At 46.5% G+C, this 25,150-nt stretch overlaps 1 protein-coding gene and 2 pseudogenes across 1 annotated transcript; 2 read left to right on the top strand and 1 right to left on the bottom strand.

The window, feature by feature from the left end:
* Positions 1-3,983: 3,983 nt before the first annotated feature.
* On the bottom strand, positions 3,984-8,951 carry LOC112885502 (annotated as a pseudogene).
* Positions 8,952-11,470: 2,519 nt separating this feature from the next.
* On the top strand, positions 11,471-11,981 carry LOC112885800 (cysteine-rich repeat secretory protein 1-like). The gene has a single exon (XM_025951448.1). The coding sequence runs from the start codon at positions 11,537-11,539 to the stop codon at positions 11,978-11,980; it is 444 nt and encodes a 147-aa protein (XP_025807233.1). The 5' UTR covers positions 11,471-11,536; the 3' UTR covers position 11,981.
* Positions 11,982-18,762: 6,781 nt separating this feature from the next.
* Positions 18,763-20,517, top strand: LOC112885501 (annotated as a pseudogene).
* The last annotated feature ends 4,633 nt before the right edge of the window (positions 20,518-25,150 follow it).

Here is a 25,150-nt window from a genome sequence, read left to right as displayed (position 1 = left end):
GTCCTGGAGGATTGTGGAGAATGCAGGTGCTGCCCACAGACGCTCCGTGAATAGCATCCTCGGTCTTCTGTGCAAGGATCACTTCCCTAGCCTGGTTGAGTACGCTGGAGTTGTGGGGCCGACCTATACGTTCGACCAATACGCCGCCACCCCTAATACTGAAGATCGGGATGGCATGGTATTCAACAATAAGTCGGAGCAGGTGAAGCAGGAGCTATGGGTAAGTGCTACATACATCGCAATCATTGCAAATTCTTGAAATAATGATGGTATACATCGTGCTTGCATGCAAGATTTCTTCAAATGCCAGGATGGGTTTGAGGCCAAGGCTGATGTGGTGGCTACCACATGCTGTAAGAAACTAGTCGTGGACATGCACTATGAGGCGCGTCTCCAGGCCATTATAAGTTTCGACGCCACCGTCCTTGGAGAGAAGGTCACCAAAACGGACGCAAGGACCATGTCGTTGATTGAGGAGCAGTACTTGCAGGTAAATATAGAATATTAATGTTTATTCTTTTTACATTAAGTATTCATTCCTTTTTACATTACGTACGATTAATGTAATCTTCTAATATGTCATCTACTTATTGTCCTGTAGATGATTCCTTATTGGTGCGCTGCGCATGCCGAGTGCTGGCAACAGATGGTGCAAAAGTGGTGCTCCAACGAGTGGGAGGAGTCGCACAACGTTTGCCGGGAGCGGCGTTTGATGATGCCGGTGTACCACACCATCAAGGCAGCCGCAGCCTCAGCGGATACGCAGAAATATGGGTACGCGAATTCATTTATTTAATCCAACACTCAATTATGCATGATTTCTAATTGTCTTGCTAGTTTTCTCGCAGTCGTCGTCACATGGTGGCCAGCCTTGCTCCCTCTTCAAGGCATTTGCTATGGCCCACAAGGGAAAGACGATGTCCGATGTCAACTACAACCCTGAGGACGGGCCAGAGTCATACAGCAACGCGACCGCCCACAGCCGTCTCAATGAGTACACATCGATGGTAAGGAAGGTCCATGGTCCAGATTATGATCCGACCACCGAGGACCTTGACGGTGAAGTCGTCATGAGGGTCGGAGGAGGTAAGAAGCATGGGCGGTACTGGATTGCCGCCGGCGCAATTGACGCGTCCTCTACTCCTACTTTATCTCATATTAGAGCAAGGAGCACCAGCGCGAGCCCAGCATACGACTTCGGCCGGACACTTCACAGTACCGGATACAGGAACTCTAGGTTATTATTTTTGTATATGTCGTTTATTGATTATTATAGATCTTTTCTTTGCATTATTGTAACATTGGGGTGAAAATTTTGCAGGACCAGCTAGAAGAAGAGAGGAGGCTACGTATGGACTTGGAGGCGAGGATGAGCGCCGAGCTGAGGCCGAGCGGCAGATTCTTGCTTACATGCAGAGCCTTGGCGCCGCAACGGGTGTTGCTCTGCCAGCTTCGTTGTTTTCTCCACCTCGACCACCACCTCCACCTCCTGATCTGTTTTCTACTCCTGTGAGTATGGATAAGTTTTAGTCATGTATGAATGTTATTTTTGTTGTCTCACATGTAATCTCTTCTACTTTGTGCAGAATCAATCAGCAGCCTCAAATGACCCTCATGTATCTCCAAATCAAAGTAATTAGCCAACTTGGTGATGGTTTCTGAAATTAGTCAAATGATCTTTTGTTGTGAACTTGTTGAGAACTTGTAATCAGTGGTTTTGAGAACTGTTTGTGAAATTTGTGAATTTATCTGTTGAACTCTTGTAAAACTATTTTTCATTGTTTATTAATTTCATCATTAAACTCTTGTAAAACTTGTGGTCGATCAGATTGTTTGATGCATCTGTGTGGCTATTGTGAAATTGTAAAACTGTGTGAGGCTTTGGAGAGAAAGAAAACTGGTGTTTTTTTAAAAAAACTCTTTGCCGAGTGCCTCTTCTCCAGCACTCGGTAAAGAGCATAATATTCGCCGAGGGTCTCTGCTCCAGCACTCAGCAAAGTGCATAAGATTCACCGAGAGTCTCTACATTAGCACTCGGCAAAGAGCGTTAGCTTTGCCGAGTGCTGGAACAGGACACTCGGCAAAGAGAATAATCTTTGCCGAGTGTCCCTACACAAGCACTCGGCAAAGAGCATAAACCTTGCCGAGTGCTTTTCCCAGACGCTCGGCAAATGTCCGTCACTGTTTCTTCCGCCGTCACGTCTATTTTTTTTGTCGAGTGCTGGATAAGGCGCTCGGCAAACTCTTTGCTGAGTGCTCGACAAAAAATACTCAGCAAAGAGGCCTTTGCCGATCCTTTCTTTACCATTTCCTCTTTGCCGAGTGTAACACTCGGCAAAGAGTTTGCTGAGAGCTTTTGTTGTTTTGCCAAGTGTCTGGGACACTCGGCAAAGTGGGCTTCTCCCGTAGTGAGGTGGCGGCAAGCACGCCCATTTTGACAGCCCTTGACACCTTGATGCTGCTGAGGCCTGCCGCAGAGAGCGCGCGGTGTTGTGGTTCTGCATGGCCGGGAGGATCTTCTGCGTATCACCGCCTTCGACACATAACACAGGGAGGTCATGAGTTTTCTGCAAGTACTCATAACACAGGGAGGTCATGAGTTTTATGCAAGTATAGTACAGGGAGGTCATGAGTTTTCTGCAAGTACTCATCTGGAATGAAGCATGCATGTACAAAGCCAAAAAAAAAAGAAAGGTTACCTGGAAGGCAAATTACAATAATTTAGTATACAATGTCTACGAATACATGCTCAGATACTGCTTTTTTACCCAGATTGAATACATAATAATGCATCAAATCAAGGATAGCAAGGCCGGTACATACCTGCACGGCTGCAGTCCAGGTGTCAATGTTGAGTGATGTCATCCCAGGTGAGAAATAGTGGGAAGCCATCATATGGAAATAAACAAACTGATTAGTTCATGATGTCCAGGGACAAATCAATACCATGCGTGACCTTCCGTTCTAAATTTGTGAACAAAACATTGTGAACAGAACAATAGCATGCAGGTTTGCACGAGACTCAACGGCACAATGCTGCGCACATCTAAAGGCAACAATCGTAAAAAATCATGGGGCTAATAAATCATAATGGTTAAGAGTTGAACTCGACTGAGCATCTGAGTGCACATCACGGATAAAATTTCTTTACTTTGGTCTTATGTTTGGAACTTGCAAGTCCATAGAGCTACATCTTTTGGTTCAGGGACACACGTGGCATAAACAATAGCAAGAACGTTTATTTCATACCTCCCGTCATGAGATGCGCCCGTCCCCACCTCACGGAGGCGGAGCTGCGCGCCAGTGCCGAGCCGCCGCCGGCCGCTGCTTGCTTTTCCGCCCGCGTCTCGCGGAGGCGTAGCAGCACGCCGGCCGCTACCTGCCCGTCCGCCAGCGCCTCGCGGAGGCGGAGCTGTGCGCCGGCAGCGCCGAGTCGCCGCCCGCCGCGTAGCCCTGTGCGGCGTGCGGGCCCGCCGCTCACTAACCTCCTGTGGAGGATCTGAGGAGGCGTCGGTGGGGTGGGAGCTTCGTGGATCTGAGCAGGGGGGTGGGCAGGGCCGGGGGATGATCTGAGCAGGGGCTGGCGACGGTGAAAATTTGGTGAAGTGGAGGTAGAGGAAAGGTAGGGTTTGTGAATGACTGACCAGTGGGCCTTTTGGAAAGTTTTGGACGCCAGTTAATAGGACCGCAGCAGGCGTGGAGGGAAGTGGGCCTGGGCACTTATACCGACTGACAGTTGTTCGGTAAACAATAGATATGCTAATGGATGATTGGTCGGGAAAATGTAAAATACTGACTAATGGTCCAATGAGATACTATACCAATATAAAAAGTTTAACATTGCCTATCTACTTATACCGTCAGATGTCTGATGCTAAAAAGAAACAGAGTACATTTCAGACTGCCAATCGCATACCGAACATCTTAAGAAACTGTAGAAAACAATATGATATATACCAGAAGTACTCAACCATGTAGTTTTGTTATTGTAACAGGGATGAGGTCTCCATCTCACTGATGGAACTAGTCGCGGTGATCCATGTGCTGCTGCCGCCGGTCGCACTACCGGAATTAGTCTGGAACTTGACCAATGGTAGCGGCAGGAACGTCGTGATCCGCATTTTTGGAGGGAGGCTTGGCAAACTGCTCCTCCAGGCGCAGCACGTTCATAGCCTCCCTGATGGAAGGCCTCTGGGTGCGGTCAGGGTGCGCACACCATAGTGCGGTGACCATCACGCGCTCCATCTCTCCTGTACTGAAGTCGTCGTTGAGACGAATATCAGCTGCATCTAGGATCCTTCCTTGGCTGTAGAACTCCCAAAATGGTATCCTTTGTGACCTCAGTTGTTGGCGGCCGTCCACAAGCGATCTCGAGGACGACGATGCCGAAGCTGTAAACGTCGGACTCGATGCAGGTGCTGCCGGTGACCATGCACTCTGGGTCCATGTAACCCATCGTGCCAGCGAGCACCGTCGTATGCGTGCCCCTGCCGTGGTCAACAAGCCTTGCCAACCAAAAGTCACCAAGCTTTGCGTTGAATGATGCATCCAGCATGATGTTGCTTGGCTTGATGTCGCGGTGAAGAACACATTGCTGGCAATCCTGATGGAGGTAAAGAAGTGCAGAACCAATTCCGAGCATGATATCATGCATATATAAAGCATATAAAAATTAATAAAATCACATGAGAGGGTATTGGAAGTGATAAAACTCTATGAGTGGCGTAATTATAAATACCTGATCGTCCATGGTAACACTTTGTCCGGATTGTGAATATGAGTATCAAGACTTCCATTGGGCATGAGCTCGTAGACAAGCAACAGCTCATCATCACGATGGTGCCAGCCGATGAGCTCCACAAGGTTGTGATGCCTCAGCCGGCTTATGATCTTCACCTCAGACTCATATTCTTTCCTGCCCTGGTTTGAGTTCCCGGACACTCTTTTTATAGTGACGTGAAGGTCCATAACGCTTAAGTAACCATGGTACACTAAGCCAAAGCCCCCTTCGCCAAGTTTTAAGTCATCGGAGAAATACCTGGCGGAGACAGCCAGTTCTAGGTAGTGGAAGCGCCAGGGAACTGCCCCTTTCTCAAACTCCTCTTCTTGTGGTTCAGCATCGAGCACATCACCTAGATCCTGCTCCACTGGCATACACTTTGTTCTGCATCGCCAAAAGATCCAAACCAAGATGGCCAAGGCGAACAGGAGTAGAAGAGAGCCCACAGACGCTCCAACCACAAGGCCAGCCATAGGGTCGTCAAAGGAGGGAGGCGGTGTAGCTGTTGCATAAAACACACATACATAGACGTAATACAATTGTAAGGGGTTGTCATGACACACTCAAAATTTACAGTTGTGTGACGCATGTAGCATCATGGATACTCAGCTGCTGACCTTGTAGCTGTGGAGTAGTTGTTGATGGCGCTGAGGGCTGCGTCAGCGGTGGTGGCGCAGGCGGAATGGTGATGGTTAGGTCTCGCCCAATCTGATACACCACGTAGCAGCTGAAACCCTTTACAGCGCCATAGGTGTTATTCGAACTCGAGCTCGATAGAATTGCCACAAAATTGGTGAGGCACCTCATGCACTCGCTTGCGTTGAGGTCCCTCGTGCACTGCACAAGCCTGTACATCACCTGGGACCTACCGTTGGAGTCTTCGAACTTTTCACTCCCATTGGCTAGACGCAGTGGCGAGCCGGATGCCTTTCCTGCAAGGTGGCCCATTAGCCTCCACCACGTGGCGTTCATGGTGGCTATGTTGGTGGCATTGACATCAAATGATATGTAGGATGCCACGCTAAGGTCAGCGGCAGAGAAGAATGACTCATCCGAGTACTTTAGGACACAGGCTTCGTAACTGGCCTCCATCCTCCTTCTGAATGGGCACATTTGCTGCACATCGGTGGTAGCAGCTTTGAGGCATTTCTGGCACTAATCCCAGTTGCTGTCGGCATAGCACATTGTGAGGCCGAAGATGGCATCAGGTGGGTTTCCTGCTTTACTCTTATTGAAGCCACGGTTGTTGATGGCGACCACCTCAAGATCAGCCATGAGCTTGAAGAGGTTCTTCTTGTATGAGCTTACCATGTTGTAGTTTTCCACGGTCGAACAGTTGGGCCGAGAAGATGTGTAGTTCTATCTAACCACTGCTACTGCCATTTCAGCTAGCAATGAGGTCGCTGTAAGGAGGGACAAGAGGTGCCTTGGAGCCATGGTTGGCAGAATAGGTGGCTCTGCGGATCTGGAAGGCTTCGTAAGCTTTATCGACTCTCATGAGTCTTCACCTCAAGTCAATGGCTGCGTTCCAGCAGGTTTTAGTAGTTTAACGTAATGTTTCTTTACTCCACTTGCATAATGGCACTGATGTGAGTTCTACCGTACCATTGTAGCTTACGCAATGATTAGTGACAGGGTTCCTTCCGTAGTCCCATTGGCGAAAGAATGCTGGAGGACTGTTACAATCATTGAGTCTGATGTTGAATCCTTATCAACCCTTTAGAATACAACTACCGTGTTTGGTTGCTTGAACTAGTAGAACTACAGAAAGGATCATGGGTATGTGCCTGCATTTGGTTGACAAACTGAATTGAACTCACAAGAAGAACTAGCTCAACCTTGCTAGGACATTTGGATTTTCCAATACTTCTTAGTTGCTCCCAAATTCAAGGGAATACCATTAATAAGCATTAAGCAGCTAATTATGAATACACATACTTGTTTTGATATAGTGAAAAATAAAATACGATCCAGAGAACATTAGTTTATGATTACATGTGTGCGAAAGACATAATAGGTAGGAACCTTGATTTGTCTTGGCATTTGTTTGTTTGCGATGCACGGTGGGTAGGCATGTATGTACAGTCCTTCCTGATATACAAGTGGGATATTGTTACCAACAACTAGCTAGGCTTTCGCTTTGTTACAAGAACTACTCCCTTGTTAATATGGTAGGCACATCTTTCCTGCTGTTTAGTTGATTAGTTACTAACAAACGCTCTTTGTTTTCAGCAAGTGCTTTCATATGAAATGAATCAGATCTGGTGGCAAGTGTTGAATTAACTCTGAAGGTGGAGAATACAAGCGTGAAAAGAATGTCAGAACTTGCACAACACTTTGATGCCAGATGTGTACTGCTCTCCATAAATAACAAAGTTATAAAGTTTTCCTCAGGATTTTTATAGATTTATAAAGAAAATTATTTTCGGTTGGATAGAACCCAAGATATAAGATTCTCAATCGGACTAACAAATTTTTCTGTCAGATTCTGCACTCGAGGTTTATATGTAATTAGGTCATCCTATATATTTTTAACTGCAAAGGTCCATAGCATAAAAGTTGTGGAAGACACGATGTTCCAAATAATGGTGATGTTTCATAATTGTTGGATAGGTTGTGTAGTAGATAATGGCATTAAACTAATGATTATTAGATCTTAAGGCTGAGTCGTCTATAGTCTGGATTGAACTAAAGATTAGGACTAATCAGTGTTTGAATAAAAATAGTTTGTCTGGTGAAAGTGGTAGGTCTTTCTCTCTTTAGTTTCTAAAAGTGTATTTATTTACTAGCATTGTTGTTTTGATTCTTATGATGGGTTGGGGAGTAGTAGCTTATCTTACTTGTCATTTACTAGCATTCGCTTCCAGCCTGAATGTGTGGGGCCGTGCTGAGCAGCGGCAGGGCATGCACTGCATGTTCAGGCAGCACGATTGAGACTTCATTTCTGCAGCCTTATTAATCTCCTGATTAAGGGTTTTTTTGAGGGCTCTGGCTCCTCCAAAAACAGCTCCGGCTCCGGTTTCGGCTTCTCGTTTATTAGCAAATATTTTGGCAAAACAGTTTCTTCTATTTGATGGTAAATGGATGTAGGGTCAAATGTCCGATATACCCTAATATTACTTTTTATGTAATAGAAATTACAGATAGCGCTGCTTTCGTTTTTTGGCCAGCCGTGGCCGAGCACCTGGATCTCCGTCCGGCGGCAGAGCGAGAGTGAGCAGAGGATCCAGGAAAAGGCGGAATCTGTGGCCTAGGATATGAGGAGCTCGTCTGCGGTGGAAACTAGTGGAGGGGAGCACCATGTTAGCGGCGGTGGCGGCCCTACTTCCCAACGTGACACTGCCGACTACAGCGCTGCTTCGTGCGCAGCGCCGCCTCATGCGCCTACTCCGCTCGCTGGCGGCAGCCAGCTCACCCCTGCCCTGGTCGCGCAAGAGATCCTGGAACCTAGCGCTACCGCCGGTTCAGGGGTAAGTTGGTAAAGCATAGTGGGGAATGACGAACGAGCCGTGGGGAGCTAGTTTTTCTGCTCCTCCTCCTCCTGGCTCCTCTCAGCGGAAACCCCGGGACTCCTCCAGCGCGGAGCCGTTTCGTGCGCTTGGTAGGGCTCCGACAGAAGCCGCGTGAGGAGCCGGAGCTAGAGCCGTATCAAAGGGGCGGCCTAAAGCACGTTTTAGGTATATATGGTGTTGGCTCTTGGCGTGAATTAAGAAAATAGTCCTTCGACGTGCCAGAATGGCTGTCAGACCGAACAAAGGATGCATGCTTGTCCACATTGATGGTTCGCAAGTGGGCCCAGTAGTCGTAAAGACCGATGTCACGCCACAACCTCGTCTGCGGTAGTTTGCTGATGCGTCAGTGTCCATCTTATTACTAAAAAACGCTAGTAGTGATCAAACAAACAACTCACTTTTATAAAGCGCTAATCCAAAACAAGACAGTAAACACGGTACTGGAAGGCGTCGTGCCATTGCCGGATTAGGTAGTTCTGCTTCATGCTTAGGCTTGATTGGCTTTCATACAAAACGTTAGAACTTGTCCATCATGAATCCGGTAGGATCGCCATCGAGCCTAATTGCAATTGATTCTCATCATCAAACTGACGAGGTCGCCCACGTCACGCGGATACACGTACGGTGCCGGCATCGTTGTAGTCTTGTAGAGTCGTCATGTCACGGTTGGTTGCTGACACCGTGCTTTTGTCATCAGTGATGATGTGGATTACCGTCAGAGACAGGTGGCAGCTGGCTGTACGTGGCCTTTATAACTGACCCAGTGTCTGCACACAAGAGATCGATATGATGTCGGCGGCCCCACCTTATAGCATGGATAGGCATGGAACTAATTAAGCCGTTGGGTTTCTTGTGTCCCTGATCAAAACGTGGTCAGGGCCTTTTAAGCCTGCTAAAGATTGGCTATCAATGAAATGAATGTCACTACCTGCACAGCTTTGATGTTACATGCCAAAGAACACATACAGGGCAGAAAATCAGGAAAATGCATTGCATTTGCTGGGTGAGGGCTCAGTTGTGAGAGAGCAGCTAGCCCAAACGGAAGACGCTGATAGTACTTGTCGTGTCTTTGTTCTCTGGAACCACCCGCTCATTTTGCAAGTTTGTGTAAACTACAATTGCTAATCTGTTTTAGTAGAACATTGAGCAGTATACAAGTCGGAGAAGGAAGCCGTCAATCGGAGGTATCAAGCTTTCCAGAGCAGGATATTTCCCGTAAGCAAACAGGGAGCTGACGCGTGAATAAAACGAACAGGAGAGTAGAAGGAAGCTAATGGAACATTAATCCTAATCTCAAGAAGTTGAGTAGCACACGAGCGTGGTTACTCGGGCCGAGTTTTGGATGACGGCGCTTCCACCGTTATCCATGTTTGATCGACAACTTCTCTTTGAACGACGGCGCTCCCACCGTTATCCTACCAGTGATGGAATAAATAAGAGTTTTAATTTTAAATTAATCCGAAGATAAATCATGATCATGACGAAAATTACATACAGAAAACGATCATATGTAAACATGTTGATCAAATGATTTAAGATAAAATATTGCAGCAGCAAAATCAACCCTAACCAGATTATAATAGGTATGAAAAACATAGTTAGGAATAGAAAACCGTACGTCTCTAAGCTGACCGGAATAACCAGATAAACAAGACGACGGCGACGATCAGCATCTCCGTGCGCTTGACGACACCAAGTTGTGCCCCACTGATGAGGAGGAAGACGAGCCGTGGCGACGAGGACGTAGAGGATGGCGATGTAGAAGCGTTCGAGCAGTCGTGCAGAGCGCTTCCCAAAAACCTTATTCGCCCTCTCCCAGTGTAGGATCGCTGAGGATGAGGTTCCGCAGACCTGCTCTCCCGATCGCCGGTGCACGCCGACGAACGGGATGAAGTAGCGTACGCGGCGGCGCAGCAGGCAGGTCGAGGCGTGTTGTGCGTCTTCTGTTGTATTTTTCCTTCGGCACCCGCACGTATTTATAGGAACCGTTAGAGTTTCTAACGTCCCAAAAACCAAGTCGGTTACGAGTCCCAAAAATTCAGCGCGTGAAATCCGTAACAAATTCAAAGTGACAAAACAAATTCTGCAAAAGGAAACCGCGTTCCCGCAAGGATTGGACCGGATTTTGGCGGACCATTCACGGGCCCGGCGAGGCGAGCGAGCGCGCACGTTCTTCCTTCTTCCTCTCACCCACACTTGCAAGAGCATGGAGAGCATCCAACTATTTAAGTTGGATTTTCTCCACCTCCACTAGCAAGGTGGGACTAACTTGTTGCCATGCACCTTTGCACTAATGGATCTTTAAAATTTTATTGGAATTATTTAGATTTACATGATGGGTCTTTGCACTAATGGGTCCAAATATTCCAACAACTGGTGCCTTCTATTTCATAAGATAAATCTAGAAGATAAATAGTAAAAATATATATATTTAAAAATATCAAAACGATCTATAATTTGAAAGAGCAGGAGCTGAAGACTGCTTCTCACCGGCACGGAAAAATGCCCGTCCGCCACTGTCCTCAGCGCTGCGCAGGCTTCCGCCAGCAGGCTTGAGCAGCTGCAGAGTGAACAAGGGGACCAAAGGGAGGCGGTGGCAGAGGCTCTTGTTCACCACCCTAGTCGCCTCTGAGGCCTGAGCAACGCGGGTGCGTTCCGGTTTCCATCCTCTCGTCTATGAGTTTCACTAAGAAACTTTTCGTTGCTAAGACAAGTTTCAACTAACCTTATAATTATATCCTTGAGCGATAACATTATAATTATGGCTGCCAGGACCCGGACCATAACAAATAATAATAAAATATATAAAGAGAAAAAAATTCTTGTCTCCCTTCAATGAAATGAATTCAAAATTTTCCTTTCCTACAAGACCGCATATCATTAATGCGAATTACGGAGGACTCGAAGCAACTCCCGGTTGACGATAGCGTCGACCTGGACTGTGCTTGGTCTGTGCTGCCGCTCTCAGAAGATTCCGTCGCTGTTCCTTCTAAAAACTGTAAATTTCTCACACGAGCAAAATTCGTAATTTTTCATTGGCCTAGGGCAGAAGTACCCAAAGTTGGACAGCTCAAACTTGTCGGAACGCGCGGACTTGGAAGTCAAGACATTTGTCTTCATTTTTTGACGTCCACAAAAATATCATACCCGAGAAATTATCCGAACTGACGAAGAGATGCGAAGACACGTATCTAAGTGCGCTGCCTCTGCACCTGCGCAATCTACTGCTCCTTCCCTACTAACCATGGCACCGCTGCATTTCCTCATCCTGCTCGCCATCGTCTCCTCATTTCCTTATTCCACTGCAGCGCCGGATTTAACGTTGACGTTTTCGGCAGGAGTCTTAGTGCCCATTGGACCATACTACTGCTCTACTACGGGCAACTACACCATTAAGAGCCCGTACCAGGTGAACCTCGGCAAACTCATGGACGACCTCCAGTCGGGTGCCATCGCCAACCGCGCCGGCTTCAATTACGCTGTTGCCGGTGAGGCGCCCGATGCTGTGTTTGGTCTCACTATGTGCTACGCCGACCGTAACTGGACCCAGTGCCAGAACTGCCTCCAACCGGCGACCACTGGAGCGGAGCTGATTTGCCCATTCAGCCGGGAGACGAAGGCCCGCGAAGACGCGTGCGTGCTCCGGTACTCCAACGAGTCGTTCTTCTCCGTCGCCGATCTGACATGAGCGTTCTACGTCTTATGTTGGAATATTTGGGCCTAGCCCATATAAATCTAAATAATTCCTATAAAATCTTAAAGGCCTATTAGTGCACAGGTGCATGGCAACAAGTTAGTCCCACCTTGCTAGTGGAGGTGGAGGAAATTTAATTTAAATAGTTGGATGCTCTCCATGCTCTTGCAAGTGTGGGTGAGAGGAAGAAGAAAGAACATGCGTGCGCTCGCTCGCCTCGACGGGCTCGGGCTTCGGGCGACGGGCGCGGGCGTGCGACGAGCGAGTGAATGGTCCACCAAAATTTGGGTCCAATCCTTGCGGGCATGCGGCTTCTTTTTGCCGATCCGGTAAAGAGCCAATCGGCTCTCTGGTCTCAGATGAAAGAGCCGATTGTTCCCCGTGATCGGCTCTGTTCTCCGGTCTCGGGTGAAGGGCGCGCAACGTGCGCGTGAAAGATCTTGAAATCGGCTGAAAGCCAGTTGTTCTCCGGCGGCTTCCTCTTGCCACTTTGAATCTGTTACGGATTTCACGTGCGCAATTTTTGGGACTCGTAACCGATTAGGTTTTTGGGACGCCAAAAACCCTAGCGGTTCTTTTTATAAATACGCGCGGGTGCCGGCACAGAATAGGAGACACAGAAAAAAACCTAAGACGCACAACACGCCTCGACCTACCTGTTGCGCCGCTGCGTACGCTACTTCATCCCGTTCGTCGGCGTGCACCGGCGATCGGGTGAGTAGATCTCCGGAACCTCGTCCTCAGCGATCCTGCACTGGGAGAGGGCGAATAAGGTTTTTGGGAAGCGCTCTGCGCGACTGCTCGAACGATTCCACATCGCCGTCCTCTACGTCCTCATCACCACGGCTCGTCTACCTCCTCGTCAGTGGGGCGTGACTCGGCATCGTCAAGCACGCGGAGGTGCTGATCGTCGCCGTCATCATCTTTGCCTGGTTATTCCAGTCACACAAGAAACGTACGGTTTTCTGTCCCTAACTATGCTTTTCATACCTAGTATGATTTGGTTAGGGTTGATCTTGCTGCTGTAATATTTTATCTTAAATTGCATTATGAGCATGTTTAGATCTATTCGTTTTGTGTACGCAATTATCATCATGGTCATAATTTATTTTCAGATTAATTTAAAACTAAAACTCTTATTTTTTCCAACAATCCAAAAATCTTATTATAGGAATTTCAGTTTAATGGCTGGATTTGTTGATGCTCTGAGGCCCGAGAAGTTCTCTGGCGAGTACTTTAAGAGATGGCAAATGAGAGTGATTCTGTGGTTCTCTGCCATGAACGTGCTGTGGGTGTCCAAGGGCACACCTAAGGGGCCTCTTACCCCTGAGCAGGAGAAGGCCTTTACCGAGGCCAACACACTTTTTGTGGGACGCCCTGGAGGCCGATTATGGCGGCACAGATGCTGGCGCTGAGTTGTACACTATGAAGCAGTACCATGACTACAAGATGACTGATGAAAAATCTATAGTCGTGCAGGCGCATGAGATACAGTGCATGGCCAAGGAGCTTGAGCACCTCAAGATCAACCTACCCGACAAGTTTGTGGCTGGTGACATCATTGCCAAGTTGCCTCATTCATGGAGAGATTTCGCCACTACTCTCAAACACAAGAGGATGGAGATATCAGTGCCTGATCTGATAGCATCGCTTGATGTTGAGGAAAAAGCTCGGACCAAGGATGGGCGATCTAAGTCTGCTGAGGGCCAGACTAGTGCCAACATGGTGTAAAAATCTCATGGCAAAGGCAAGGGCAAGGGAAAAAAGACCAAGCCGCAGCCTACCACTATTTTCAAGAAGAAGAAATTCAAGTAAGATCAAGGCTGTTTTGTATGTGGATATACTGATCATTGGGCAAAGAAGTGCCCACACCGCAAAGGAAGGAAACCTTCACCTGAGCAGAAGACTGTGAACACGGTCACCATGGCTGGAGTGGAAACCAGTGGGTATAATTCTATACCTTCGGTTTTTTCAGTATTTCAATCTACTAGTTGGTGGCTTGATACTGGTGCAAATGTTTATGTGTGTTCTGATGCTACCTTGTTTTCTTCTTACCAGACCGCTCGGGATTCTACCATGATGATGGGCAATGGGTCGCATGCTACTGTTCATGGTGTTGGCACGGTCAATCTGAAACTTACTTCAGGAAAGATCGTGTAGCTGAAGAACGTGCAGCATGTCCCTACTATCGGCAAGAATCTAGTTAGTGGATCCCTTTTGTGTAGGGATGGTTTTAAAGTAGTGATTGAGTCCAATAAATTTGTCGTTTCTAAGTGTGGACAATTTATCGGTAAAGGCTATGAGTGTGGAGGCTTGTTCTGTTTTTTCAGTTTCAGATTATTGTAATAAGTCCGTGAACTTAATTTCTGATTGTATAAATGAGAGCGATACATCTGTTTGGCACTCGCGTTTATGTCATTTGAATTTTGACTCTATATTTTGACTTTCCACCATGAGTTTAATTCCGAATTTTTCCATAGTCAAAGGTTCTAAGTGCCATAGTTGTGTGCAATCTAAGCAACCTCGAAAACCTCATAAGGTGGCAGAGGAGAGACATTTGGCACCTCTAGAACTCGTCCATTCAGATATCTGTGAGATGAATGACGTGTTAACAGAAGGTGGAAAAAGATATTTCATGACCTTGATTGACGATGCAACTAGATTTTTCTATGTGTACTTGTTGAAAATGAAAGATGAGGATCTTAACTGCTTTAAAATCTATAAGGCTGAAGTAGAAATCCAACTTGAGAAAAAGATCAAATGACTTAAATCCGATCGAGGAGGTGAATATTTCTCTAACGATTTTGACTTATTTTATGCGGAACACGGCATTATTCATGAGAGAATGCCTCCCTATTCATCTGAATCAAATGGGGTTGCCGAAAGGAAGAATCGCACGTTGTCTGACTTGGTTAATGCCATGTTAAACACCGCTGGATTATCTAAGGCATGGTGGAGGGAGGCAATATTGACTGCATGTCATGTCCTGAATAGAGTTCCCATGAAGAATAAGGAAAAGACTCCTTACGAGGAGTGGATTGGGAGAAGACCTTCACTCTCTTAGTTGCGCACATGGGATTGTTTGGCCAAGGTTAATGTGCCAATCAACAAGAAGCGCAAGTTGGGACCTAAAACTGTGGATTGTATCTTTTTGGTTATGCACATCACAGCATTGCTTATAGATTTCTAGTAGTTAAATCAGAGGTGCCTGATATGCATGTAAATTCAGTGCTTGAGTCTCGTGATGCTACCTTCTTTGAGAATATTTTTCCTATGAAAGACTCGCATGTTATCTTTTAATTACCTCTGAATGAAACAGTGAATACAACTCTTAAATCTGTTCAATTTTCTGAGTATGATGAACACACACTTGAATCAAATTATGAGGAGATTCACAGTGATGCTATTAGGAGGAGCAAGAGGCAAAAGACTGCAAAGTCTTTTGGTGATGATTTTATTATTTATCTCATAGATGATTCTCCCAAAACAATCACTGAGGCATTCTCATCTCCTGATGCGGATGATTGGAAAGAAGCTGTCCGTAGCGAGATGGACTCCATTCTCTCCAATAGAACTTGGGAGCTGGTCGAAAGACCGTATGGTTGCAAACCTGTGGGTTGCAAGTGGGTGTTCAAGAAGAAGCTTAAGTCTGATAGTACTATTGACAAGTACAAGGCTCGTCTTGTGGCTAAGGGTTACACCCAGAAAGAAGGCAAAGATTTCTTTGATACTTACTCACCTATTGCGAGATTGACCACTATTCGTGTTCTACTCTCCCTGGCTACCTCGTATGGTCTTCTCAGCCATCAGATGGATGTTAAGACGGCTTTCCTGAACGGAGAGCTGGAAGAGGAAATCTACATGACACAGCCTGATGGGTTTGTTGTAGAGGGTCATGAGAACAAGGTGTGCAAGTTGTATAAATCTTTGTATGGCCTGAAGCAAGCACCTAAGCAATGGCATGAGAAATTCAACTTGACACTCATATCAGTAGGTTTTAGTGTCAATGAGGCTGATCGATGTGTGTATTACCGCTATGGTGGGGGTCAAGGAGTTATATTGTGTTTGTATGTCGATGACATACTGATCTTTGGCACTAGTCTTGATATGATCAACGAGGTCAAGATATTCTTGTGTTGAAACTTTGATATGAAAGATCTTGGTGAGGCTGATGTTATTCTCAACATCAAGCTGATCAAGGGAGAGAATGGGATTACTCTTTCGCAATCCCATTATGTGGAGAAAATGTTGAATCGGTTTGGCTATAAGGATAGCAAATCTAGTCCAACTCCCTATGATCCGAGCTTGATCCTTCGAAAGAACAAAAGAATTGGCAGAGACCAATTGAGATATTCACAGATAATTGGCTCACTCATGTATCTTGCGAGTGCAACGAGGCCTGATATCTCTTTTGCTGTTAGCAAGTTGAGCCGGTTTACTAGTAATCCGGGAGATGATCATTGGTGTGCGCTTGAGCGCGTAATGCACTACTTGGTGGGTACTGTGGAATACGGGATTCACTATTCCAGTTTTCCTGCAGTACTGGAAGGATACAGTGATGCTAATTGGATATCGGATCTAGATGAGCTGTATCCCACCAGTGGATACGTTTTTACTCTTGGCGGTGCTGCTGTTTCATGGAGATCATGCAAACAGACGATCCTGACGAGATCTACTATGGAGGCAGAACTCACAACACTAGATACAGCTACAGTGGAAGCCGATTGGCTTCGTGAGCTCTTGATGGACTTACCTATTGTCGAGAAACCATTACCGGCAATAATGATGAACTGTGACAATCAAACTGTGATTGTCAAGGTAGACAGTTCAAAGGACAATATGAAGTCTTCAAGACATATCAAGAGACGGTTAAAATCAGTCAGAAAAGTGAGAAACTCCGGAGTTATCACTGTGGATTATGTCCACACTGAGAAAAATCTGGCTGATCCATTCACCAAGGGGCTGTCACGTAATGTGATAGACAATGCATCCAAGGAGATGGGTTTGAGACCTGTATAAGCTATTCCCTCGTGGCAACCCAACCTATGTGATCGGAGATCCCGTGAATTAGGATCTGGGAAGAACAAGCTAGAGGTTAATATGAGAGTAACCTTTTATACTCACTCGAGAAGGATGCAATACTCTCGATTACTGCATGGTATGTTGGCATTAGCCTTAATGTATTCTGTTGGCTTTAATTAGCAAAGACGTTATCCTACAGAACGTTGTTGAAAGAATACACCTATGTGAGCTCGACTGTTGGACGGTAGCAGTCTGTGAGATTCGGGTGATCTCTATTAAGCTCATGAAGAGATCAGGGAGTATGACCTATATGCTCCAACCGCGAAGTAGCCTACTGGAGGTCAAGTATCAGTTTGACTATAAGTGAAACTCATTTGCACAAAACTTGCAACTCAAGGCTTACTCCATTGTTCAAGTTGTAAATGAGTGTAACTTGCTGTTCTAGATGGAAATTCAACTCAACAGTCTCCATTGAAATACTGGAATATCAAACAACAATGGGTTGAGGCAAAATCATAATGAGACTTTGAGATTTGGTGGGGGATTGTTGGAATATTTGGGCCTAGCCCATGTAAATCTAAATAATTCCTATAAAATCTCAAAGGCCATTAGTGCATAGGTGCATGGCAACAAGTTAGTTCCACCTTGCTAGTGGAGGTGGTGGGAACCTAACTTAAATAGTTGGATGCTCTCCATGCTCTTACAAGTGTGGGTGAGAGGAAGAAGGAAAAACACGTGCGCGCTCGCTCACCTCGCCTCGCCTCGCCTCGACGGGCTCGGGCTTCAGGCGAAGTGCACGGGCGTGCGACGTGCGCGTGAATGGTCCGCCAAAATTCGGGTCCAATCCTTGTAGGCATGTGGCTTCTTTTTGCTGATCCGGTAAAGAGCCGATCGGCTCTCCGGTCTCGAACGAAAGAGCCGATTGTTCCCCGTGATCGGCTCTTCGGTAAAGAGCCGATCTGTTCTCCGGTCTCAGACGAAGGGCGCGCAATGTGCGCGTCAAAGGTCCCGAAATCGGTTGAAAGCCGATTGTTCTCCGGCGGCTTCCTCTTGCCACTTTGAATCTGTTACGGATTTCACGCGCGGAATTTTTGGGACTCGTAACCGACTAGGTTTTTGGGACACCAAAAACCCTACGGTTCTCCTTATAAATACGCGCGGGTGCCGGCACAGAATAAGAGACACAGAAGAAAACCTAAGACGCACAACACACCTCGACCTACCTGTTGCACTGCCGCGTACGCTACTTCATCCCGTTCGTCGGCGTGCACCGGCGATCGGGTGAGCAGATCTCCGGAACCTCGTCCTCAGTGATCCTGCACTGGGAGAGGGCAAATAAGGTTTTGGGAAGCGCTCTGCGCGACTGCTCGAATGATTCCACATCGCCGTCCGCTACGTCCTCGTCACCACAGCTCGTCTACCTCCTCGTTAGTGGGGCGCGACTCGGCGTCATCAAGCACGCGGAGGTGCTGATTGTCACCGTCGTCATCTTTGCCTGGTTATTCCAGTCACACAAGAAACGTACGGTTTTCTGTCGCTAACTCTACCTTTCATACCTAGTATGATCTGGTTAGGGTTGATCTTGATGTTGTAATATTTTATCTTAAATTGCATTATGAGCATGTTTAGATCTATTCGTTTTCTGTACGCAATTGTCATCATGGTCATGATTTATCTTCGGATTAATTTAAAACTAGAACTCTTATTTTTTCCAACATCGGATACTAGTAACTCCATCCACGCTGTTGAGTCTGATGTCCCGGCTAGCGGCGGAGGCTGCCGTCTCCGAGCTACTGCTGGCGAAAGGGAGCCTGGTGTACAAGGGATCGAAAGGCATCTCGCAGGTGATTTACGGGCTGGCACAGTGCACCAGGGACCTTAACGCCAGCGAGTGCAGCAGGTGCCTCACCTACTTCGTCGAGGAGCTGTTAAGCAGCTCACTCTCGGTAGAGATCAACGACGCCGTCAAGGGCTACAGCTGTAACGTGGCGTACAAGATTGGGGAAGACTTCGATAGCAGCATTCGACCTGCTATAGCATCGGCGCCCATGGCGCCGTCGACGATTGCACAACCACCAGGTAAGTGTTTGCAACTATCTCAAACTAATGCAACCAATTTTCTTGTAGTCACATTATTATCTGTAGTATACTGATAATCCTACGTGATGAAATGGCTAATAATAAAAATTGTGGTACAGACTTGTTCCATGAGAAAGATCCATCGCCTCGCACCAGACCGACGTTGGGGATAGTAGCCGGCGTAACAGGTGGTTCTATAGCTTTCGTCATCTGCACCGGCACCTTGGTTTGCATCTTGTTGCGTCACCGCAGCATAAAGGCAAGAGAGCGAGAAGTAGATGTGTTTGATGATGATCCTTTGGGAGATAACACGTTCGAGAAAGGAACAGGACCAAGACGATTCCGATACAGGGAGCTGGCCACCGCAGCCGGCATCTTCTCCGATGAGGAGAAGCTTGGAGAAGGCGGTTTCGGGTCGGTGTACAAAGGATACTTAAAAGATATGGACCTTCGGGTTGCCATAAAGAGTATCCAAGAGCTCCCAGCAGGGGAGAAAGGAGTACATTTCTGAGGTGAAGATCATAAGCCGTCTAAGGCATCGCAATCTGGTGCAGCTTATAGGCCTGTGTCATGGTGGCGGTGAGCTCTTGCTTGTCTATGAGCTGATGCCCAATGGAAGTCTGAACTCTCATATTCATAGCCAGAACAATGTGTTATCGTGGCAACTCAGGTACCACCACTAGCAGTATCTCCCGCTTGCTTTGTTAAATTTATTAATTAAAGGCTCATATTTATTGCGTTATTCCTTTAGGCATGGCATCGTGCTTGGAATTGGATCTGCACTTGTGTACCAGCACAAGGATTGGGAGCAGTGTGTTTTGCACCGTGACATCAAACCGAGCAATATCTTGCTTGACGCCTCCTTCAACGCCAAGCTTGGCGATTTCGGGCTCGCTAGGATGGTCGACCACGAACGACAATCTCATACAACTGCCCTTGCCAGCACTATGGGGTACATGGACCCAGAATGCATGCTAAGTGGTAGTGCCAGCACCACATCCGATGTCTACAGTTTGGCGTCGTCCTCCTTGAGATTTGTTGTGGCCGACGCCCGATCATTGTAGTAGAAGACAGCGGACAATACGCCACCATGCACCTGGTGCAGTGGATATGGGAATGTTATGGTCGCGGAAGGATCATCGACGCCGCCGATGCACGGTTGAATGGTGAATTTGATGGTGATGAGATGGAGCGTGTTATGATCACGGCTCTCTGGTGCGCGCATCCCGACCGCACCCTGAGGCCATCCATCAGGCAAGCAATTGGCGTGCTCCGGATGGAGGCACCCCACCAACATGCCGGTGGCGACATTCATGCCTCCGATGCATCACTTACAGGGCGAATCTGGGGCCACGACGGGCAGCAGCTGTGGCAGCGCAGGCACCAAACATTCAAGCATCGCGACCAAGATGTCTTCCTTGCTGAGGTGACAAATCCACCGATATTGAACAAAGCTAACTAAATATTCCGGGTATTACTCTGGTATGTCCAGGATTATTAGCAGCATGTCAGACCACTCCCAATAGGAGTTTCATTATTATTTAATATGGTGACACATAAGCAATTTGGATGATATGATTACACATGAAAAGCAGAGATCAATAGAAGTAGTTTTATCTACATGAAACTCCATATATTCACTCAGTGGGGGACCCAGCAACTTCGATGAGCCCGGGCGCCTCCACTCTACATCTCTACATATGCTGTTATCTAACAACTAGACATTGAAGAAGTTAATGAAGTTAGCGGACAGAGAGCCTAGGCTGGTGCCCAGGGTCGTCGGGCCCTGGGTCCGCCCCTGTATTCGCTATTGTTTCCATGTTATTAGAATGTGTCTTATAATTAAATGCAACATGCATATATGAAATATGTACCAAAATTGAAACTATGCATTTGGGGGGGGGTGTTTCAACATCAATTCATTGTTGTTTGTTGACCTGGAGTTCTTGAAAATATCGACCCAAAACTTGCCATTATTAGAATTGGCCTAAAGCATTTAGTTTGCTACTTTCTACCGAAGATTTATGGGAAAGATTGAAGCACTATATGTGGGACAGGTAGTCGCAGAATCACTCATAGCACTATTGTACTGCATAACATAAGTAGGAAGGTTCATTATAAAGTTCCGAGAGATAATAGCCATCAAGTTCCTGCAATGTTGAGCAATGACAAGCGATCTTGTAAACGAAGCATAAGAATTACTCTCTTCATTTCAAATTTTAGTTCGTTTTGATAAATTAGGATACATAAATTTTGCTATGCATGTGGACACAATGTATATATCTAGATATGCCTAGCAAAATCTATGTATCTGGATTTGCCAAAACAACCTACAACTTGGAACAGATGGAGTATCAACTCAGGGATTCTGGGAGTTAATTGATAGTAAGGCTCAGCATAATATTCAAGGATCTAACTATGTTTTTCTTCAAAGTTTATTGTGCTTAACTATTGTGCACTGATTTGATTGAAAAAGTTGAGCCGCTAGCTGGGCTGCTCTGAAATTGATGGTATATATGCTAACTATTCTTGATCTATGTAAAACCTTATATTGTACAAGAAATGTGTAATAATCGAGTGTCCAAGAGTCCTACACATTTAATAATTGCCTAGCCAACTAGTTTGTGCATGTAATCGGTTAGACTGTTGTGTAATCGAGTGCCCAAAAGACATTGCCGTTGGCCTTAGATGCTAGTATGGCTTGGTAACTTTTGTGTGTGTCGATAGAATTTGAACTCGTGGAGTGGTCGTGGTCGAATGATCACAACACATGGGATAGCTAAGAAATATTTGTGAACAACATTATCCGCATTTTATTTGTCCTGTACGCGGTGGCTCCCTTGTCCCCGAGTCCTCCCTCGTCCTCGAGCTTGAGCAGACGATCTAAGTCCTCCTCCAAGTCAAAGAGGGACTCAAAGCGTGTAGCCTCCTCAAATTTTTTTGAGTCCGATCCGACTAGTTCCGGTGCAGCACGAGTTGAAGTCGCGTCGAAAATAGACATCCTCTCGATCTTCCCGGCGAGATCGGGGAGCTGCAGTTCGTCGAGGTTGTCAACAAACTTATCGAGGTCGCTGCATTGACTTGGTGTAGAGGCCTCCGGCATCCTGGAGTTGGCTAGGTGGCCGTTGAAGCCACCCGAGCCGTTGGCGACGCAGACATACTCACTTGACTATTGGAACTCAGGAGTATTCCACTTTTGAGCAAGCTCCTCCCAGGCTTCTGCTGTCAAATCCCCATACTTGTCGAAAGGGTTCTCGTTCTACTTCCAACACTTTAAAAGCATGCACAACAAAATAATAAATCTGCATAAGCGACAGTAGATAATGAAAAAATGACAGTAAATGATAATAGTAAGTGACAACACTTTACTTGTTCTTGTAGCTCCTCCAGGCTTTAGAGATGATCTTCGTAGCATACTTCGTAGCCTTATCATGCAACTCTCTCGGATATTCAACATAGGGTTGAATATCGTTTGCGAAGATATTCTTTTTGTCATCCCAAGACAAGTCATCGAAATGTTCCAAGGTGAGTGGCACCCTTTGCCGGGCAGCGAGACTACGAACCCGTCCTAATCTCACTTTGACTGACGGGTCTTCAGCTGCTGCCTCAGAATTGACCCGGCCACAACTTTTCACATCTGATGGCCACATTGTCTGTGACCTTTTCTTTTTGACAGCACGAGACGTGTTAGCTCCTGACTGCGACCGTGACAGCCGTTCTGCAACTGCTCTATCATCTGTAGGTTGCTGCACACGGTCCTCACCGCCTGCCTCTTGCTGCACACGGTCCTCACCACTGGAGATCATGCTACACAAGAAAGAAAAATGAAAATCAGATACAACCATAGAGGAAGAGCCATCCATCTCTCTCATTACATTAGTTGATTGGAGGAAGAGAAGTAAAACTCTTTCCATTGATCACATCATACTAGGAAAAGGAAAACTGAAATCATAGCACGACGAGCATCGCATGCTAACCAGGGGATTGAATAGGGTATCATAGAATGTAGCATATTGTCTGAACTTATAGGGTCTTTCCTTACACTAACTATACTCTTTTCTACTCTTCAAATATATATAATACCTAATTCAAATATAAATAATACCTAATTCAAATATATATAATACCTAATCCAAATATATAATACCTAATTCAAATACAGGTGATCTACTACATGGATGAAAAGGAAAAGGAAAACTCTCATTACCAAACTAGGGCAAGGACGGCGTCGCGGGTCCGGGGAGATCGGGGAAGGGCTCGGGGTGGCGCTGCGGCGATGGTGGCTCGGGGCGGCGCAGCGGGCGACGGTGGCTCGGGGCGGCGCCGCGGGGCTGGGGACAACGGCGCGACGGCTCGGGGAAGGCACGACGGCAGCGGCACTCGCGGGTGGTGCGAGAGGACGGCGGCGGCGGGAAGCAGAGCACGGGAATGGCGTGGGTGTGAAAATTGGAATAAAGTCCCAAGAAGGCAGAGGGGCGGGCCAAATGCGAGACGCGCTGTGGCAGAACCAACCTGAATTATACCGGCTCAAGTACGCGAGTCCACTCCAGAGGGCTCCAACGTGCTTCAAATGGTATAATCCCTTGGCCTGTCGGGTAACGTCCCGATAAACCACCGATACACAGGATCAAATAAGGTTACCTCACACGAAGGTGAGTCCAGAGATACAATCACCATCACATTTTATATCACAGAGAATTACATTAGAAGAGTTTCCAAAAGAAATACGAAGTTTTAAACTTAAAGAAAACATTACAAACTGTTGAAGCTATGATCTTTAGCAGCGGAAAACATACGCGACGATTACAACACGTCGTTAAGACGGATGTCATGCTAAGCCCGGGCACGACATCACTCGGTATCATCAATGTTGGCCGGGGACGGCTCCCACTCCGCGGACCAACCTTCTGGAAGAGAGTAGGGCCAAAACAAGGAAAGAGTAGGATCTTCAAAGGCTTTACCTAAAAAACATAAAACTAGCAAGGCTGAGTATACTAATACTCAGCAAGGCTTACCCGGGATTGGGTATACTTTAGCCCATAACTAGACTTATGAAAGTGTTGCAGAGGCTCTGGGCTCATTTTAGCTGAAAGGCGACTAAGAGTATAACCTACTTTCAAGTTTTAGCTTTCAGATTCTAGCTTGATTAGCCATTCTAGGTTAGCACCTATACGAAACAAGCATGATAGATATTATCATCCACCAAGATTATCTCATCAACAATAACACTTTTTACTCAATGTGGTAAAAGGGATAAGTAGTCTCATGCATCGTGAGAGGCGAACGATTCGAATCGAATTTAACCTTGCAAGGTAAACCTAACATACACGCTTGGAATACCAACAGGGCGTTCCGAAGCAACCGTTTCCCTCATATTCCGGGTTATGGATCAGGGCCACCACAAGCGACTGCAGGACCGTACGCACATCACTCGTGCAGGACATACGTCTGTAGCGCGACTGCAAAACCCGTATTCCTGTTTGCCATGCAGAACGTACTCCCACACGTCGGTGCGTGTGAACATAAAATAAAGGTCGAGTGGTGGAGACAAGTCCATTTGCCGGGCCATTCGGGTACTAGGCTTACCGCTTACCATATTTTGCGGCATGTGGCTAGTACTTTCAAAAACTTAGCCACCACTACCACACATTTCGACCTTAAAGATTTTATCAAAACAGACAGGGTAAACTTCCAGGTCATGACACGGTACATGACCCTGTCCGTCATCCTTATAGTGGTTGCAGAATAGTAAACATGCAACTCCTATATCGCGCGAGTGACAGGAAATCACCCGACTTCTGCCGGTCCTATTTAGCAGAGCATCTAAGCGATAAGGACTCGGGAGCAATACATTGGATTCCTAAGATCTTATGCAACTAGGGTTTCATCTCAACTCCTAGACTTAATGCAAGATATAATATATATAGACATAGATTGTAGTGTAAATAAAGTAGTGGGATATGTCCGGGGCTTGCCTTTACTGGTGGGGCTGAAGTCAGAAATGTTAATATCTTCCGAACTTTGGTTCGGGGCTTCATTTGATCTCTTGGTGATGTTCATTTG

This window comes from Panicum hallii, chromosome 3 (genome assembly GCF_002211085.1).
Source record: "Panicum hallii strain FIL2 chromosome 3, PHallii_v3.1, whole genome shotgun sequence".
Classification (NCBI taxonomy): domain Eukaryota; kingdom Viridiplantae; phylum Streptophyta; class Magnoliopsida; order Poales; family Poaceae; genus Panicum; species Panicum hallii.
The sequence above is the reverse complement of the archived record's forward strand: the minus strand, read 5'-3'. Positions and strand labels throughout refer to the sequence as shown.

Coding starts and splice junctions, on each gene's coding strand:
- LOC112885800 (XM_025951448.1), top strand. CDS start 11,537: ATGGCACCGCTGCATTTCCTCATCCTGCTCGCCATCGTCTCCTCATTT.